Genomic DNA, 21,223 nt, shown 5'->3' with positions numbered 1-21,223 from the left:
GCTGCCCGTCCTAGGAGGCGACTCCCTCCGCTGGGCGGGTTGAATCTCCCTAGGACGAGACTTATGCCTACTAGACGAGGCCTTATGGTCATAGGCTGAAGCCGACATGCGGCTACTGGAGGCCCTTCTAGGAGGACTGTCTCCTGCCAGCTTAACCACGGAGCCTGAGACTGAAGTCAGGTCTCTCAGCTTGGATTCTGGTACCAGGACCCATCGTTCCAGAGGAGAACCAGCTCTCCTGCTCTTCCTACGGGGAACGAGATCTCCTTCTCCTTTCTCGATTCCGAGGGAGACCTAGAAAAAGACCGCCTCCTCCTGGAACTGTCCCTCTTCCTTCTACTTCTCCTTCAGCGTTCCTCGTCCGATGAAAACCAAGACTCCACCACCGACGATTCGGACCTCTCATGGTAACGCGGCCTAGCAACAGATGGAGCTTTTCTCGACACCTGTTGGGTTCCTGACGTGGAAGGCTGAAGGAATTCCTATGGAACTGCCGACGAAGGAGCTGGAGGTGTAGACGGACGAATTCTGAATGGAAAGGACCTGTTGAGGTCTTCCTCCATCCTCAAGGGGGACTTGAACGGAGTCCTCGGCAGGCTCCCTCCCAGGGGATCTTCCTGCGGGGAATCCTCTCTATCCATGGCGCCCTCCGCTGCCAAAGCTCCGTAAACATCTACCCACGAATCTGGGGAAGAAAAGGGCACATTTTTATTCCACATGGGGTCCCCTGCCGAGACGTGGTCCCCAAGCACAATTGCATCGTCCCGCGGACCCCCACTACACATACCCTCCGGCGCCTGGATCGCCTTAAAAGAATCAGAAACACCCGTAACAAGACCTTCCTGGGGAAGAGGCACTGTTGTGAAAAAAATTAATAATAGTTGGGGAAAATATAAACCATTTCCACATATAACGAGCTTGGGTTATAGATGTTTTAAAGTAACTCTTATTGTCAATTCCCTTTTGTCATAATGTCTGATATTCTGCCCCAGTACTGTACTATAATGATTTTCCATATACTGTATTCACTGTAAAGATTTCAATTTTTCTTAAATAGGTTTACATATTTTTTCAGCAACAAATTCATTTATTTTTATAACAGAAAGTCATGAATAGAAGCATTGTTTATATCTTTAAGGGGCATTGTAATATTTTTTGGTTCTACCAGTTGTCTAACCACCCTTGTTTTTGCAGCACGCCCTACTCTCTGTAGGGTTTGAATGTGTAACCAGAGTTTGAGTCAATAGGTTCCTTCATCAAGAAAAGAAAAAAAAAAAGAACAGATACGGCAGACATTTATGTTGACAGAAGTTCCCAATTGTAAGGGAAGTTTACTCGAGACCACTGTATGTACGGTATATAGGAACAGAGTATCTGTCTAGTACTGCTCATAACAATTATGAATGTGGTTGATGGCCTGTTACCAGTGTGTAGTGGTGGGTGTGTCTGCTCTGTATTCATTTTTCACTGCCTGTGAACTGTAAGTACCATCATGTGTTTGAATGAATAACACCACAACCAATATATTATAAGGCCATTGGCAATTGCTCGTGTTGTTGACAAAATTTTTGAGACATTGTTATTGTGGGCCCGCAGAGACCTGTACGACATAGTATGCTGCTGTACTTTTCAGAAATTACTGTAGGACTGTTCAAGTGACTTTGCATCCCAATGGTGGACGGGAGATTGATGAGAACAGTATTGATTTAGGGAAAATTGTGGTACTGTATTTTTCACCGTTATATGTTCTTTATAGATGGCATACTGGTACTTGCCCAAATAGATACACGGTTAGAAGTGCCCCTGGTTATACTTGAACTGTATAGGAACACTTATATGTGTCCCCCCAGTGGAAATCTTGTTTGTGTAATGGGTTTATTTTGTTACCCGGATGCTGAAGTTTTACGAAAGGGATGCTAATTTTTCCTTTAATTGATTATTCTAATTGATATGATATTCCTAACAGTTTTCTGCAAATATTTTTTTTTTTTTTATGTATACAGCCTTTAATTTCAGAAACCTCCCACCATGGCCCCCCTACTCAGCCACAGTTTTTTAATCTTTCAAATAACTTATAATAATACCTTTCACCTAATGTTCTTATACTTATGATCAGCAAGCTGGAGAAGCAAAGGTTTAAGTCAGGATCTAGCTGGGTCCCCTTGGCCATTATAAATCAAGGGGTGGTGCCCAGTGCTTTGAACTGTTACTTAGGTTTTTGGGTATTCCACTGTTGTATGTTTATTGTGTAGTGAACGTCGGGTTGTGGTTGGCATTCGGATACTAGGCAGTTTGGGTGCTACCTTTGGCCAAAGTCCGCAAACCACTACACCGTCTGCTTCCCCTTAACCGACTTACCTCATCCCCTACTCTGGGTAGGGGAAGAAGAAGGAACTCTACTCGGACCCTCACCAGCCGAAATTGCGGGAGAAGAAATACTAGCCTTCCTTGGAGACCGCTTCGTAGACTTCTTTTTCTTGGTCCCATATCTTACCCATTGGAACTCATTCCACCATCACATTCCAGACACGTGTCCGAAGGAGAACACACTTTTCCCCTACACGAGGAACAAAGGGAGTGCGGGTCAACATCAGGCTTAGACAAAAAAGCCCCACACGACTTCCCAGCCCTAGGCCCAGTACACAATCACAAAACCACTAGACACAGGCTCGACAAGAGAATGAGAACACTAAAAGCACAAAGGAATTAAAACCAAAGCACACAGTTAAAGCACACAGTTAAAGCACTAAGCACCAGTAGGAGCGCACAATGGACCATGCGGTAACCACGTGGCCACAAGACACAAAGGGTCGCACTGAGATCAGAGGAGCGTCGGGATGATAACACGACGCGACCAGAGAACTTACTGAAACTTACGACCCGAGAGAGCATGCGGCCTACCTTGGGATTACCCTCAGGGCACGTATCCCTCCGCTAGACCTACCATTATAGAAAATGGGAGTAGGGTAAACTACACAAAACTCTGGTCATTTGAGAGGAGGTTCCAGGTAACTCCTAAGAAAGTGTTTGGAAGTAAGTCTCTGTGTTGGAACAAAGGCGAATTAGATAAAGAGCATAAAGTGCTAAACAGTCTCCCCTGTATTGTCATGGGAGAGCCACTCAAATAAAACACTCCCCTTTATGAGAGGCCACAACTTGTACTGGCTAAATGGTGATAATTGCAAAAAAAATGTGGTATCTATTGCCAGTTTAGCCATAAACCAACACTCACATCCCAGCTTTGTTTTATTATTAACACAAACCCAAAATCAACTTGTTGCTGAAGACAAAAGTGAAGTCACCACCTGTAATCAATTATCTCGTTAATGCTTTCGACAGCTGTTCCAGCTCTGCTGAAGACATTCCCTATACATAGGACAAAAAGTTTGCATACGTGTAGGAACAAAAATGGATTTAAATAACCAACTCATAAGTTAACAACTCTCATAACCAGATATCAGTACTGCAACATTACATAAGAAAGTTTACACTTCTTCCCAGTTTGTTTCTTAGCCGCCTAGATGGCAGTTTGTAGGGAAATCATGTTGTCGGAAGATGATTATAATCTCTCTTATTTTTTCTTCGGTTAAAAGCGGGGCTTTGAAAACTATAAAACATTTGAGGCATTTCATATAAACTTCTGCCTTTTCCGTGTCCCAATAGCTGTAAATTATATTTCCACTATAGATGTTTGTTGTTCCATCAATCTAATACTTAGTGTGTACAGTATCGGGAAATGTTGATACAGGTTAAGAGACCAGGTTCTGTATCACGATTCTATCACGTGGACTGGAGAGGTCTCTTTCTGAGGTGGGAATGAGTTACCAACTTTTCTAAAGAAGACAAGGTTCCCGGAATACTTGTCCACCAGCTCCAGGAAGTGGCTGGTAAACTATTAAGTCCTGAATAGAATCTAGGCAGGATTCCACCCTCCTCTCAGATGGAAACACCAAAAACCGAATTAAATCAATTGTACTTATAAAATATTCAGACAGACAAGAAGGTTCAAAATTAGTTCCCTGACACTCAGTTTTCAAGGCATAACCAATTATCTAGATAAAAAGAATTCTTACACCTAATAGATGGACCAATGCCTCTGTGGGGCTGTGTTAAATGGAATTGATACAGCCAGTAAAGTATACATCTGAAATGTCTAGACAGAACATTTAATTGTGACTCAGCTGCCAAGACATCAATCGAGTGGTCTAATGGAAGACAAGGATACAACACCTAAAGCTGAAGGGGTCGAAGATCTGCCCCTGGTCTCATGATGACTTGGTCACTAAAAAAAAAAAAAACTGCAGATGCCTAGACTGGGAGAAGTTACTTCCTTTATCAACAGGTTCTCCACCTAAAGCCGAAGAATCAACGACTTGTTAAGAGTCATTTGTGAAGGGAAGGTTATCTAAGAACCAGCTACTAAAGGGCCCTTCAGGAGAAGATGTTCTTACTAGAGAACCAGCCTTAGGTTCTGCTTGTAGATGCCACCAGGGGTGCAGGAAAGGTGACAGTTTGCCTCCAATTGGAGTGGGAGTGGCTTTTCAACTACTGTACTGCAGATTCATAAGATGATCCTGATCTTTTGGAGATCTACACTGATCAGGACTGACCTTAAAGAGTCTCAGCAGGGTAATCGTAATGTCAACATCTTGGCGGGTCTATATCAATATTTAGAGAGGAGGGTCTGTCTTGAGAGGTCTAATAGATTTAATAGGAGTCTCGGAAGTTGAGGCATTTGATAAACACCAGATAGTGAAAAATCAGCTTAGTTGTCAAAATAAAACAATTTCAAATATGATCCCTAAAGAGGAAACAACAAAGGAAAAGGTTTCTATGATTCTCTCTAAAGAAGTATCAAGTAAAGTACAGTCAACTTATGAGAAAATGACTCATTGCTGGTAGACAGAACACGTCTAATAAATATTAACCAAAGGAGTTGGACTAGTAGCTGTACTTATAAATATTGACCAAAGGAGGCAGACCAGTAGCTGAACTTATATAAAAAAAATACTGACCAAAGGAGCCAGAAAAGTATCTTACTTATAAATACTGACCAAAGGAGCCAGACAAGTATCTGTAATTATAAATACTGACCAAAGGAACCAGACAAGTCTTTACTTATAAATATTGACCAAAGTAGCTGTAAAGTACTTACATATATTGACCAAAGGAGCCAGACTAGTAGCTGCACTTATAAATACTAAATAAGGGAGCCAAACTAGTAGTAGCTGTACTTATAAATACTGACCAAAGGAACCAGACTACTAGTTGTAATTATAAAATAAATACTGACCAAAGGAGCCAAACTAATGGCTGTACTTTTAAAATAAATACTGACCAAAGGAGCCAGACTAGTAAATGTACTTATAAATAAATAAATACTGACCAAATGAGCCAGAAAAGTACCTGTACTTATAAATACTGACCAAAGGAGACAAACTAGTAGCTGTGCTTATAAATACAGACCAAAGGAGTAAGATTAGTAGCTGTACTTATAGATACCGAATAAAGGAGCCAGGCTAGTAACCGTGTTTATAAATACACAGCAAAGGAGCCAGACTAGTAGCTGCACTTATAAATACTAAATAAAGGAGCCAGACTAGTAGTTGTACTTATAAATACTGACCAAAGGAGCCAGATTAGTAGCTGTGTTTATAAAATAAATACTGATAAAAGGAGCCAGACTAGCAGCTGTACTTATAAATACTGACCAAAGGAGCCAGACTAGTAGCTGTATTTATAAAATAAATACTGACCAAAGGAGCCAGACTAGTAGCTGTATTTATAAAATAAATACTGACCAAAGGAGCCAGACAAGTATCTGTGCTTATTAATACTGATCAAAGGATCCAGACTAGTAGCTGTACTTATAAATACTGACCAAAGGAGCCAGACTAGTAGCTGTATTTATAAAATAAATACTGACCAAAGGAGCCAGACAAGTATCTGTGCTTATAAATACTGATCAAAGGATCCAGACTAGTAGCTGTCCTTATAAACACTGACCAAAGGAGCCAGACTAGTAGCTGTATTTATAAAATAAATACTGACCAAAGGAGCCAGACAAGTATCTGTGCTTATAAATACTGATCAAAGGATCCAGACTAGTAGCTGTCCTTATAAACACTGACCAAAGGAGCCAGACTAGTAGCTGTATTTATAAAATAAATACTGACCAAAGGAGCCAGAAAGTATCTGTGCTTATAAATACTGATCAAAGGTGCCAGACTAGTAGCTGTCCTTATAAACACTGACCAAAGGAGCCAGACTCGTAGCTGTATTTATAAAATAAATACTGTACTGACCAAAGGAGCCAGACAAGTATCTGTGCTTATAAATACTGATCAAAGGTGCCAGACTAGTAGCTGTACTTATAGACACTGACCAAAGGAGCCAGACTCGTAGCTGTACTTATGAAATAAATACTGACCAAAGGAGCCAGACTAGTAGCTGTATTTATAAAATAAATACTGACCAAAGGAGCCAGACAAGTATCTGTGCTCATAAATACTGATCAAAAGTGCCAGACTAGTAGCTGTACTTATAGACACTGACCAAAGGAGCCAGACTCGTAGCTGTACTTATGAAATAAATACTGACCAAAGGAGCGAGACTACTAACTGTGCTTATAAAAGAAATACTGATCAAAGGAGCCAGACAAGTATCTGTGCTTATAAACACTGACCAAAGGAGCTAGACTAATAGCTGTAGTGTACCTAATAACAATCTGGATTCATTCACAATGGCTGGCAGAGAGCCTGCATCTTAAAAATCAACGAGCAAAGAAAGATAGGGACTCAAAAAAGCAGTTGAAGAAAGTGGAAACACAATAGGTGTAAAAGCATGTGATGAATCAAATTCAGGTGTGTGAGCAGCTTAAGACGACCACTTGATGGTTAACAAACTGTTGTTACATGGGCAGATGACAGATCAAGGACAGGAGAAAAACCAAGTGTTGGGAGCATGAAAGGGAAGCACAGAACAGCTCACTGAAGCATAACTATTTGATGGAGAAGTCCAGGTGAAGCGAACATTTGATAGCTCATTAAAGGTAAGTCCAAAACTTTGTCAGACACCTGAGCTGAACTTCACCTGAGCATTAAATTTGAAAGATGGTCTAAAGTTGGAGAAAGCCACATAACATCGTGCGGCACAACCAATCAAACATACAGAAACGTTATATTGCAGAAGCAGTTGGTGACTGCAAGTCAGTAAACAGGGTCAAAGGTTTACAAAACACTGAAGAAGTGAGGGAATACAGATGATGTCTCCATTCATTAACAGATTTACTGCAGTCTCTCTTAATATAAAAACACATCTTGCATGATCTAGCCAGCCTTAAATGCTGCATAAAAAAAAAAAAAGGATTCTATGAGTTGCTAACATTTCTCTTCCTCTTGCGCTAGGACGGAGAGACAGCATCTTTTTTAATACTGTATCAAAATGCTCACTTGACACAGGTGCTGAGGCTAGTGAGGAAAGTGAAACCAGACACAACTTGGACCTCGCTGCTCCAATCAGGGTCTCATCTGCAACATTAACCTAGGTTGTACCTGTAGCTTCGGGGAGATCCAGTATAGGAGGTATCATATAAATAAACTACAGTTCTCTTCAAAATATAAATGCATCTTAACATATTGGCTTAAACCTCCAGAGAACTAGAGACAAAGTCCAGGGGGTAGAGAGGAAACATGATTGGATAATGAAGAGAGGTTATACTGGTGAGTATATCTACTGAATAGTTATTAGGAATCAAACTACCAGACTTGATGAGTTCTTTTCCAGGCATTGTCCTTCTCTTTTAACTTTGCGCTCATGTAAAGCTAAGGAAAGTTAAAACTCAACCTCAGAATAGTCATTACATTCCTCCCTCCTGTTTTCTAGATCACACTCTACCTCTATACTTGACATATTAGAAGCGAAGGTTGAGCTGAAGGTTATATATCCGAGTCTTCCAAAGACTGGTGCAAAATCTATAGGACTAAAATCTAACAATACCATACTCATAGATTCCATAAAGCATACAAACCCAAAATAGAAAGAGATAAAATTACAAAGAAAGCTGAAAGATGAATGAACGATAGTCAGCCCGCTCGCTATAAGACGCAAACTACAAGTAGCATAAACATACTTTGGTACCGTCACTACACTGACACCTGGTAGAGAGTTGTCGACTCGTAAGGGGGCTATCCAAACCAGATAGGAATTTTCGTCCCCACTTTTACTGCCAAAGCTATGTTTGAGGCATATGGATATAGGCTACGATTCACTGGAATATTTCGATGACATACAATAGTTACGGAACAGCATATGTATATGGCTTGAGATCTTAACACAGTTCAATAAAAATAATCAACAGATGACCTTGGATGCCAAAAACCCGGGAATAAAAACACTTTATTATAAATACCTTTATGAACAGGAACAAACAGCTTAAAGTTAGTTTTTTTTAGATGTTGAAACAAAGGTTTAATACATTAAATTTTCAATAATATAAAGAACTCTTATATTTCCCCCACTTTGGTGAACAATACATCTACAATAATAAAACTTCTATTACTACAATATTACTACAGTACTAAAATAATATCAAGCAAGAGAATTTTCATCATTGGAGAAAAATTTTGGTACAATTCATGTAGCACGAATAAAAACAATTTTCCTCCGTCGAAATTTTTTCTATTCTACAAAATAACAAACTATAATTTACACCGAGACAAGATCAACCCTCTTCAGCAGGTGAGACCCTTGCAATCATGGCCATTCAAACATAAAATTGTCGCCTATAAAAATATCGAGAAGAAACAACTTGAAAATCTATCAAATAAATTCTAAATTGTATAAAAAAAAATACTCTAACTTAGACAAAACTATTAAGACTGACATCCTTCTGAAATTCACGATAATGTTTTGCATCCCACCCGTTCCCTAATCAACAAATATAAATAATGGGAGAACGCTAATATGACGTTTATTTGCAATGCACTGGTTATTTTCTACTCGAGGGACCCCGAGAAACTCGTATATGTGACATTATGTCCTCAAACACACTGCACCCAGATCTCTATATAAATGTCAAAAAACTACCTAAAGTAATTTCTACTGGTGAGACCCTCCTAATCTTATTTCTAACAATTGACCCTACTATTTTTCTAATTTCTAACAGTAGACCCTCCTATTCTTTAATTTCTAACAATAGACCTTCCCTTCCTTTTCAATTTCTAACCATAGACCCTCCTATTCTTTTAATTTCTAACAATGCAACCCTCCTATCTTATTTCTAACAATAGACCCTCCTTTTCTCTTAATTTCTAACATAAGACCCTTCCATTGTTTTAATTTGACAATAGACCCTCCTATTCTTTCAATTTCTAAGAACAGACCTTCCTTTTCTTGTAATTTTTAACAATAGACCCTCCTTTTCTTTTAATTTCTAACAATAGACCCTCCTATTCTTTCAATTTCTAAGAACAGACCTTCCTTTTCTTGTAATTTTTAACAATAGACCCTCCTTTTCTTTTAATTTCTAACAATAGACCCTCCTATTCTTTCAATTTCTAAGAACAGACCTTCCTTTTCTTGTAATTTTTAACAATAGACCCTCCTTTTCTTTTAATTTCTAACAATAGACCCTCCTATTCTTTCAATTTCTAACAATCGACCCTCCTTTTCTTTTAATTTCTAACAATAAACACTCCCTTTCCTTTTTTAGTTTCTAACAATAGACCCTCCTATTCTTTTACTTTGACAACAGACCCTCCTATTCTTCTAATTTCTAACAATACTCTCTCCTTTTCTCTTAATTTCTAAGAACAGACCTTCCTATTCTTTGAATTTCCAACAATGAGACGCTACTATTCTTATTACTAACAGTGAGACCCTCCTATTCTTGTAATTTCTAACACAGACCCCCCCTTCTTTTTAATTTCTAAACAAAAGACCCAACTATTCTTTTAATTCATAACAATAGACCCTCCCTTTCTTTTTAATTTAAAAAATTAGACCCTCCTATTTCTTTTATAACAATAGACAATCCTTTTCTCCTAATTTCTAAGAACAGACCCTACTATTCTTTTCATTCCCAACAATAGACCCTACTATTTTTTTTATTTTCTGAAAAGAGACACTTCTATTCTTTTAATTTCTAACAACAACTCTCCTATTCTTATTTCTAACAATAGACCCTCCCTTTCTTTTTAATTTCTAATGATAGACCCTCACATTCTTTTAATTAATAACAATAGACCATCCTATTCTTTTAATTTATAACAATAGACCCTCATTTTTGGAAATTCTAACAATAGACCCTAATATTTTAATTTCTAACAAAAGACCCTACCATCATTTCAATTTTTAACAAGAGACCCTCCTGTTCTTTAAATTTCTAACAGTATACAGTAGGCTACTATTCATTTAATTTCTAATAATAGACCCTCCTATTCTTTCAATTTAAAACAATGGGACACTCCTGTTCTTTTGATTCCTAACAATAGATCCTCGTTGTCTTTAAATCCTAACAATAGACACTCTTCTTCTGATAATTTCAAGTAATAGACCCTCCTGATCTTTTCCTTTCTAACAATGCGACTCCTTTATTCTTTTCATTTCTAACAAGAGACCCTCCTCTTCTTATTTCTGAGATTGGGACTCTCATAATTCAATTTCCAACAATGAGACCCTCCTCTTCTTATTTCTAACATTAGGACTCTCCTATTTCAATTTCTAACAATGAGACCCTCCTATTCTTATTTCTAACAATGAGACCCTCCTATTCTTATTTCTAACAATGAGACCCTCCTATTCTTTTAATTCCTAACATTGAGACTCTCCTATTCTTTTAATTTCTAACAATGGGATTCTCCTGTTCTTCTAATTTCTAATAATAGACCCTCCTGTTCTTTTAATTTCTAACAATGGGACACTAATGCTCTTTTAATTTATAACAATAGAACCTCTTATTATGTTAATTCATAACAATAGACTCTCCTACTCTGTTAATTTCAAACAATGAGACCCACCTATTATCTTAATTTATAACGAAAGACCCTCCTATTCTTCAAGTTTATAACAATAGACCATCCTGTTCTTTTCATTTCTAACAAAGGGACCTTACTATTCTTTTAATTTACAGCAATGTTATTACCCTATTCTTTTTAACACATTTTATGATGTTATTAACAACCATTTTCTATAACCTTTCCCCAAATCTAACCCTGGACAGTTTTGTTTACAGCATAAGAGACTGCCATAGTTATCAGAGTTGTGTAACAACACATAATCAAACTTCCGACTGTCACTGCTACGTAAAAAAAAAAAAAAAAAATTCTATTTTGTAAAAACCCAAGTAAAAAGAATGATAGGAGTTTGAAGTCTTTTCTTTTGATGGAAGATATAAAAATTATAAAGGGTATAAAGAAAAGAACAGATCATCACTTTTACTATCTGCTTCTCTAGCAAGGTGTTGACCCCATGCTCCGAGGCAGATAGAGAAAGGAGGACAGTTACATTTTGAAGATCAATAGAAATGACTGAGAGTGGCAGAGGTAGGGGTGGGGAGGGGCCTAACAAACAGAAATTTGCCACTGCCCACAGGATCTATGAAAACCAAGGATGAATAGCCAGTTTTTTCTACAGCATGTAATTCTTGTAAGATAAATTCCACCACAAATAAGAGATGGGATGCAAGTAGTAGTGTTGTATCCTCTAGTTTTGCTTCACAGACCCTTGGTCTACTCTGCAAGGTCCCTATAGGCTCTGGATTCAAGAGTTGTAGTCAAACCATTTCCATGAATAATTGCTATCTATGTTTCCTTTCAATCTCTATTCATCAGGACAACTTTCTTTTGAGTTGTCACAATGGAGGTTTTGGCAACTGCAACAATATTAGCCTCTCTGACACAGAAAATCACAAGTGTACAAACATACAGTCATGTTTTAAAATCCAAGTTATCCCCCTGGTAAACTATACTGTACAGGACTTAACAATAAAGTTATTGTTTTTCTGGGGTAAATATTTAGTTCCATGCAATCTTAAGAATCATATGAGTCTTATCTCAAAGATCTTAATACAGTGCAATAAAGGATGATGCCTTTTTTAAGAATACCCTTCACTGTTAGACTTCTGTGACAGACAAGAGTATAAAAATTTTGTAATATACCCTTTTGTTAAGGAACCAAACTGTAGGGTAAGGAACCAAACTGTAAAGAGAGATTGTTTGTCTACATTATTTCACAATTACTTTGCAGATAAACAGTCTGGGCCAGCTGCTAATTTGACTTTGATATTCTTCCCTTTTTGATCATTGGTTTCATTTAATATTTTGTAATGAAAATTACTGAATCTTAGGTCAAAGAATGTTGAAGTGCCTACCTTCAGGCAGCTTTTCAAGAAATTAATATACTAGTAAGCAACAAAACAAACAGTTTCACATATTTCTCAAGATAATGTGATAAGAATGTAGCTTGAAGGTTGCCCATGAATGGCAGAGGCAAGGGACAGTGACAATGCCCTAGAACCTAGATATACTGTATATACACATTAGTGCACGAGGCCCCCCCTCCAACATAGGGCCATAAAATGGCTACTAATGACTCGGCAGGTAGACCTATGGGGCTCCCTAAACATATGCTCCATAGCTCACAAGGATGGTGAGGTTGCAGACACTACAAGAAACTATAGAGTCTAAGCAGATCTCTAACACCAGTCCAGCAGATAACAAGGGAGTGTTTCCAAAAGGCCACCACAACATTGAGAGGAATAAAGCTGCTTTATATTTTCATATGTTTGCTAGTAAATGAAGAGAAAAAATTGAGTTATTTCATATCATCATCATTTGCTCCTACGCCTATCGACACAAAAGGGCCTCGATTAGACTTTGCCAGTCGTCTCTATCTTGAGCTTTTAAATCAATATTTCTCCATTCATCCTCTCCTACTTCATGCTTTATAGTACTCAGCCATGTAGGACTGGGTCTTCCAACTCTTATGGTGCCTTGTGGAGCCCAGTTAAAATATTGCTGAACTAATATCTCTTGGGGAGTGTGAAGAGCATGCCCAAACCTTCTCCATCTACCCCTCACCATGATGTCATCCACATATGGTACTCGAGTAATCCCTCTTATAGTTTCATTCCTGATCCTGTCCTGCCATTTAACCCCCAATACTCTTATGGGGGCTTCGTTATCAAATCTACAAAATCTGTTGGATATTGTTTCATTGTCATACCCTGAATCATGTCCATACAGTAACTCCAATCTCACTAAACTGATCTACTATTTCATTGCATGCTGTATAACAAACCACTGATTCTGTAAGCAACATATTTGTCGTCAAAGAACCAAACGCTTGTGAGGAAACAACCGTGAGAAAAAGCTGTAAAAGGTTCATAAATCTAAAGTGTTTATGAGACATAATAACACTGGAATGTTGACAGTGTTTGATGGAAATTTCAGTTTCTTTAAAGGATTGTTTTCGTAAAATGTAGTGAACCTTGTGGTCCTAATATCTAAATAGGAAAATGCTTTCATCTACTTATCATCCTCCATTTAAAGTGTCATCCTCATCGCTGGGAGTGTCTCATACTGTACATTATAATTTCCAATATGTAAAACTGCAAAGGTCATCTAGTTTAAACTATTAGTAAATTTCAGTAACTAGAGTACATAATTTTGTTTATTACATTGTACTCTCAATTGACAACGGCAAAGCATTTGACCTCATGCATGAAATAAGATACTAAAAAGGCCATCAAGCTTGCAGCAAATTCGAGCTGAAGGTACGTATCTAGAGAAGACAATTTACTTTGGAGGAATCTAAAAAGCTTGCTGACCTCGTTGGGATGTCACTTCATCAGTGATCTGATTGAAGTAAATCTGTGCTGATCTTCCGAATAAATTGGAAATGGTCAAGACATCACAAAATCCTCGTCCAGCCAGTAATCAGTCTGAATAAAGAGACTTTGGCAGTAATGACACTGTCAAAATGTAGGAAACAGAAGTTGCACACTCCACGGAAAAAAATATTTGAAAGTTTACTGAATGTTGAGGATAATAGGGAGGCAGATATAATTGCTGTTGCAGGTGTTGAGGAGCCGGTGATGGGAGATGAGAATGAGAGAGAGATTACAAGAGAGGAAGTGAGGAAAGCACTAGATGAAACGAGAGTAGGAAAAGCATCTGGTATGGATGGTGTGAGAGCCAAGATGTTGAAGGAAGGGGGTGTGACTGTACTGTACTTGAATGGTTGGTGAGATTTTTTAATATGTGTTTTGTGTTGTCAATGGTACCAGTAAATTGGGTTTGTACGTGTATTGTACCACTATATAAGGGTAAGGGAGATGTGCATGAGTGTTGTAATTCGAGGGGTATTAGTTTGTTGAGTGTAGTTGGAAAAGTGTATGGTAGAATACTGATTAATAGGATTAAAGATAAAACAGAGAATGCAATCTTAGAAGTACAGGGTAGTTTTAGAAGAGGAAGGGGTTGTATGAATCAGATTTTTAGTCAGGCAGATAAGCGAGAAATATTTAGCAAAAGGTAGGGAGGTGTATGTTGCGTTTATGGATCTGGAGAAAGCATATGATAGAGTTGATAGGGAAGCAATGTGGAATGTGATGAGGTTATATCGAGTTGGTGGAAGGTTTCTGCAAGCAGTGAAGTTTCTACAAAGGTAGTAAAGCATGTGTTAGGATTGGAAATGAAGTGAGCGATTGGTTTCCGGTGAGTGGGGCTGAGACAGGGATGTGTGATGTCGCCGTGGTTGTTTAACTTGTTTGTTGATGGAGTGGTGAGAGAGGTGAATGCTCGAGTGCTTGGACGAGGATTGAAACTGGTAGACAAGAATGACCATGAATGGGAGGTAAATCAGTTGTTGTTTGCGGATGATACTGTACTGGTTGAAGACGCGGAAGAGAAGCTTCGCCGATTAGTGACAGAATTTGGAAGGGTGTGTGAGAGAAGGAAGATGAGAGTTAATGTGGGTAAGAGTAAGGTTATGATATGTACTACGAGAAAGGAAGGTGGTGCGAGGTTGAATGTCATGTTGAATGGAGAGTTACTTGAGGAGGTGGATCAGTTTAAGTACTCGGGGTCTCTTGTTGCAGTAACTGGTGGAGTGGAAGCAAATGTACGTCAGAGTGTGAATGAAGGATGCAAAGTGTTGGGGACAGTTAAGGGAGTAGTAAAAAATAGAGGGTTGGGCATGAATGTAAAGAGAGTTCTATATGAGAAAGTGATTATACCAAATGTGATGTATGGATCGGAGTTGTGGGGAATGAAAGTGACTGAGAGATAGAAATTGAATGTGTTTGAGATGAAGTGTCTCAGGAGTATGGCTGGTGTATCTCGAGTAGATAGGGTTAGGAACGAAGTAGTGAGGGTGAGAACAGGTGTAAGAAATGAGTTAGCAGCTAGAGTAGATATGAATGTGTTGAGGTGGTTTAGCCATGTTGAGAGAATAGAAAATGAATGTCTGCTAAAGAAGGTGACAAATGCAAGAGTTGATGGGAGAAGTACAAGAGGAAGGCCAAGGTTTGGGTGGATGGATGGAGTGAAGGAAGCTCTGGGTGATAGGAGGATAGATGTGAGAGAGGCACGAGAGCGTGCTAGAAATAGGAATGAATGGTGAGCGATTGTGACGCAGTTCCGGTAGCCCTGCTGCTTCCTCCGGTGCCTTGAATGACCGCAGAGGTAGCAGCAGTGGGGGATTCAGCGTTATGAACCTTCATCTGTGGTGGATAACGGGGGAGGGGGGGATGTGGCACCCTAGCAGTACCAGCCGAACTCGGTTGAGTCCCTTGTCAGGCTGGGACGAACGTAGAGTGGAGAGGTTCCCTTTTTTTGTTTCATTTGTTTGATGTCGGCTACCCCCCAAAATTGGAGGAAGTGCCATGATATATGTATGTATGTACATCACTAAGTGTCTTAGAAAATTCCAACTTTCAAGTCAAAAGTACGGAGAGTTCTTTCTGGAGTAACAAACCGGAAACTTATCTGTTTTTACATTATTCCATTATTATTACTGGCTAAGGTAAAACCCTCATTGGAAAAGCAGGAGGTTATGATCCCAAAAGGGAAATTAGCCCAGTGAGAAAAGGAAATAAGGGAACAATGGTTTGATTTTAGAATGTCCTCCTCTTAGAAGAGGTGGTTAACATAGCTAAAGAGTTTCTTCTATCCTTACCAGGTTGAAAGTAAGCTACTATACAATTACAGTACAGTAGTTAACCCCTGAAGATCATTTTTTTTATCCTAGTGTTGTCAGGTGTATGAGGACAGAGGAGAATCTGAAGAGAACAGGGTTACAGACTTCAGAATGTTGACAGTAGTGTAGTTTGAGCCGATGCAATAACATCTATAATACCAGGTCTAAATCTTTGGTGAGTGAAATTTTAACAGAACCGGATGAAAAACTATGTGTAGTAGTGGGCTGAAGTCACGGGTTATGTTTCCAAAAAAAGTCTTCCAAAATTGGAACAAAATGACAGTGAGCAAATGCATCACAATATTACTCTCAGGACAGTTTTATGGTAAACAAACTCTCTTGTTATAATGCCATCTATTGATTGGGTAATAAGGTGCCTTCTGACAATTTCCAATGGAACTTTGATTGAGTTATTGCAATCTATTGTATCAAACAATGTTTTAGGACCAGATACCACATCATAAAATCCAGTGTGTACCTCGTGTTACACGTAACTTTGGATACAAGAAAATTGGTATACTGTACAAGCATACAATTTTAAATTGGGTTATGAACATTGCATCCACCTCAGAGGAAATACTTTAGGCTTTATGGGCATTTTTCATGGTCAAGTACAAATGAGGCAAACATAGGATGAGTAAAAAGCAGTTACACGGTGCCCATACACCACTCACACAGTGTTCATTCCGCGTTCATCCAGACAAAGCTTCAGCAGGGTGACCACCGGATCTATTTCCCAAGAATGCAATGACTGATTTCCATGACATTTTAAAGAAACGGAAAAAGCAGTCATCTCTAAATGGGTTCCTTGTGAAAATTGAACGTAAAAGAAGACAAACAAGAGGCTAGAAGGTGTAACTTGAGCGATTCAGCTAGCGATAGTGAATGTCGTTCAAGAGAGAGACCTTGAACTCCTCCACCTACTCAAGCTATGACTCTCAAAGGTAAAGTGCGGGTTAATTTGTCCATTGTTTCTATTTTTCATTGTGAATGAATAATTTTAATTCATTTCTGATGTTAAGTTCTAATGTGCGCAAGAATTGTCATTAAAGGTTTAAAGGCCAATCATGGATGGCTGAGGCAAGGGACAGTGACAATACCCTAGCTAGCAGGACAATGGCCTAGAGACAGACCACATACACATATGATAAGCACCCAAGCTTCCCTCTTCATCAAAGGTATGACCAAGGAGGGCCAAGCAATGGCTGCTGATGACTCAGCAGGTAGACCTATAAGCACCCCCTTATCTCCCATCCTCAGCTCATAAGGATGGTGAGGTTGTAGACACTACAAGAAACTATCGAGCTAAAGCGTGACTCAAACCCCAGTCTGGCATATCACCAGGCAGGAATGTTTCCAATAGGTCACTGCAACCCTTTAAAAATTAATGAATAATATGTTTGTATTGATGGACTTGTGAACGATACAAAATACAGTAGTGAATTTTTTTTATTTCTTATTGGAAAATTGTTCTAAGGCACCAGCCACCCGTTGAGATACTACCGCTAGAGAGTTATGGGGTCTTTTGACTGGCCAGACAGTACTACATTGGATCCTCCTCTCTGGTTACTGTTCATTTTCCCTTTGCCTACATACACACTGAATAGTCTGGCATATTCTTTACATATTCTCCTCTATCCTCATACACCTGACAACACAGATTACCAAACAATTCTTCATCACCCAAGGGGTTACTGCACTGTAATTGTTCAGTGCCACTTTCCTCTTGGTAAGGGTAGAAGAGACTCTTTAGCTATGGTAAGCAGCTCTTCTAGGAGGACACTCCAAAATCAAACCACTGTTCTCTAGTCTTGGGTAGTGCCATAGCCTCTGTACCATGGCCTTTCACTGTCTTGGGTTAGAGTTCTCTTGCTTGAGGGTACACTCGAGCACACTCTCCTATCTTATTTCTCTTCCTCTTGTTTTGTTAAAGTTTTTATAGTTTATATAGGAGATATTTATTGTTGTTACTCTTCTTAGAATATTTTATTTTCCTTTTTTCCTTTCCGCACTGAGCTATTTTCCGTTGGAGCCCCTGGGCTTATAGCATACTGCTTTTCCAACTAGGGTTGTAGCTTAGTAAGTAATAATAATAATAATAATAATGAGCATGTTAGGTTGTGCGCTTTCTCCCAGAACAAATTACACATAACCCAAGGTACCCACTGTATCCTAGTTAGTATTTGTCAAATGTCATACTAGAATATAAAAAGATTACTAAATTTTTTTTTTTAAAAGTATAACGATTTGTTTTTTTCTAAACCTAATACAGTATTAAGAGATTACTCTGGTGATTGTATACGTAAACTACTGTATTCCTAAATAGATATCTACTTCAGAGGGACAAAAAAGTTTATTGTATCAGAGCTGCACCAAAGACACCCATTTAATTGCCCACCTATGTCTAAACTCCCTTCTCCCTAGCCTGAGTTTTTAACTATTACTAGAAGGTGGAGATTTACCAGCCCAACATGTCAAATTTGACTCCTACAGAAAATGTAACACAGCGTATTAAAGCCTAACTGCTTTTGTATTCAATTTAAAACAATCTACCAAGAGCAAAGAAATTACATAAAAAAACAATGGTCAGGATATTCAGAATAAGAAGAAAATGGTACAAAGAAATCATGTTCATAGTCCAAATAAAATTCTAGCTAACACATTGACATCTAAATCGAACGACCAAAGTGAGGAAAAGACAAGACGGTTCACATCAACGTTCATTCGAGGCTTTTGGCAACCAAGCGAAAGGTCGAAATTGAACACTCACCATCGGCTGCTGTTGCTGTGTAGACTGCTGGGACGCCTGAGAGGCGAACAAGGAATGCATGTCTTGACTTTCGTCACCCATGCTTCCCTTGTCGCCCGGCAGGCCGCCTGAAGCGTCTCCTTCAGAATACCACTGTCGCAGAGAGAGAAAAATAGATTAGGTTCTGTAGACTCATTGGAGCATCCAAAAATTAGACAAATTATAAGATTAATACTACTGTAACAGGATTTGATTTGGAATTTGAACAAAAATTATTTCAGGATTTACAACAACATTTGGGCAGCTCAGTTGAGTCCGTGATTCATTGATTATCAATTATCTGGCATCCTGAAATCTAAGGTCCTTGACGCTGATATTGTTTGTTATAAATAAATAAAGAAATAAATAAATGGTAATTCAGTTTAAAGCAATAAAAGCAAAATCATCCTTACAACAGTTAAATAGCTTTCAGAAGACCTACTTCTGAATTAAATTTAAAAATACCACTAGTATTTTACGACACATCACGTGAGTTTAAGCCCATGCCCACGCCTTCCCTACATCATACTATACATTTATCATCTGCAATGAAACGTAAAATTTCTTCATGCGTTAGATGCTGACTTAAACCCTCGGGACATACAAACCACCACTTACCCCTTGGGCATCTGAAGGTCCCGCCACCCCAAGGACATCTTCCCCGTATGTTTCTTGATCCAAGCCCGGTTGGGTGGCAGAAGATTCATCGGGCGGGATGTCCTCGGGTTCAGGCTTAGGAACGATGATGAGGTTGCTTGGCGTTTCTTCGTGCAGCGGCTCGAACGATCCACCCGTGTCGGGGTCATTCATCGAATCGAACGCGCCCGAAGAATTTGGGTCTTCGGAGTCCGAATCTCGAATGTCGTGAACAATTTCTTCCTTTATTTTAAAATCAAAATGTGAAGGCTGAAAACAAAAAGAAGGGCTTAGTTAAAACATGAACACATAACAGAAGTATGGGCAATCCAAGAAATAAAACATCTTGTTCCATAGTCTTACATGAACAAGTAACATTGTCACCCACTGACAAATGTTTTCTATCTTGCATACAATAAAGGTACAATATACATTACTCTACATCCTAAAACATAGCACACATTTATAGAACCAGATATTTCACACTATATACAATAACCAAGTTTAGAAAGTTATAACTGACTACAATAAATGACTTCTAACAATGAATTCAATAATAGCTCAATAACATCTATGAAAATGAATGGATCATATCAATGAGTCTGAACACAAAAGCCGGATGTAATATGAATAATGCTAAGACCACAAAAAAACATTAAAAATAATTGGATTAGCTTTGGATTTTACGACAATGACTTCCTGATTTAACATGGTATGCTTCCTGGTCACAGATAAATGTATGACTTAAGCTATGAAACAAACAGGGTCAAAAACCAATCCTCACCTGAATACCAGGTGACGACCCCACGTCCGACCCTTCGCGTCCACCACTGTCTATTACGCTCCCCTGAGATCGACTTGTTAATTCATTACTATGCGAAACACTACTGGCAGTTTGCGATAAACGTTCGGAACCCGCGTAATTCTCACTAGTTCGAGCACGTTTCGGCACTGGCGTGTCTAAACTGTCACTGGCACAAGGTCTAGTTCTACTGGGTTCTGGTTGTGAGTTTCTGTAACTGTTGCTCCTGTCCCTACTGTCACTTTTCCTACTAGAACTGTTGTTTTCAACCTTGGGAGGCTCGTCTGGAACGGCCAGACCTTTTATCTGAAACAATTCAGCCACTTTTATGAGTCTCGAAAGGTCGTTTTGCGCGACGCTGACGGACCCCAAGTACATGTAGTTCAAGAGCGCCTCCAGCTCATCACAACTCACATCCCTGAGCACTATGACGGGATGCTTGCAAGGGGTCTGTTCGAATATCTTCTCAAAGTATTCGCTACACGTTGAAAGCACTAATTTGTGGAGTTGGTAGAACTTTCCCTCACAGGAGAGTGTGACGTCTGTGTACCGTTCCTGGAAATTAACGGAAAGCATAGTTGAGAGAAGAGAGAATAACATGAATCTAATATCATTATCATTATTACCTGCTAAGCTACAAACCTAGTTGGAAAAGCAGAAAACTTTAAGCCTCGGGGCTACAAAAGGGAAAATAGCTCAGTGAGAAAAGGAAATAAGGAAACTACAAGACAAGTAATAAACAATACAAACTATTTTGAGAACAGTAACAGCATTAAAATAAATATTTCATAAACTAT

At 38.9% G+C, this 21,223-nt stretch overlaps 1 protein-coding gene across 25 annotated transcripts in view; it reads right to left on the bottom strand.

The window, feature by feature from the left end:
* LOC137624307 (zinc finger and BTB domain-containing protein 14-like) overlaps positions 1 to 21,223 on the bottom strand; it is a 156,790-nt gene that overhangs the window by 128,062 nt on the left and 7,505 nt on the right. For all 25 annotated transcript variants that reach the window (XM_068354896.1, XM_068354893.1, XM_068354895.1 and 22 more), the window contains exons 3-5: positions 20,409 to 20,981; positions 19,607 to 19,894; positions 18,971 to 19,102 (exon numbers count right to left, since the gene is read on the bottom strand). In XM_068354896.1, the coding sequence (XP_068210997.1) occupies positions 18,971 to 19,102; positions 19,607 to 19,894; positions 20,409 to 20,981 (993 nt within the window). The remainder of the gene's footprint in view (positions 1 to 18,970; positions 19,103 to 19,606; positions 19,895 to 20,408; positions 20,982 to 21,223) is intronic.

This window comes from Palaemon carinicauda, chromosome 31 (assembly GCF_036898095.1).
Source record: "Palaemon carinicauda isolate YSFRI2023 chromosome 31, ASM3689809v2, whole genome shotgun sequence".
Classification (NCBI taxonomy): domain Eukaryota; kingdom Metazoa; phylum Arthropoda; class Malacostraca; order Decapoda; family Palaemonidae; genus Palaemon; species Palaemon carinicauda.
Note: the sequence above shows the minus strand (reverse complement) of the source record. Positions and strands in the feature narration are given on the sequence as shown.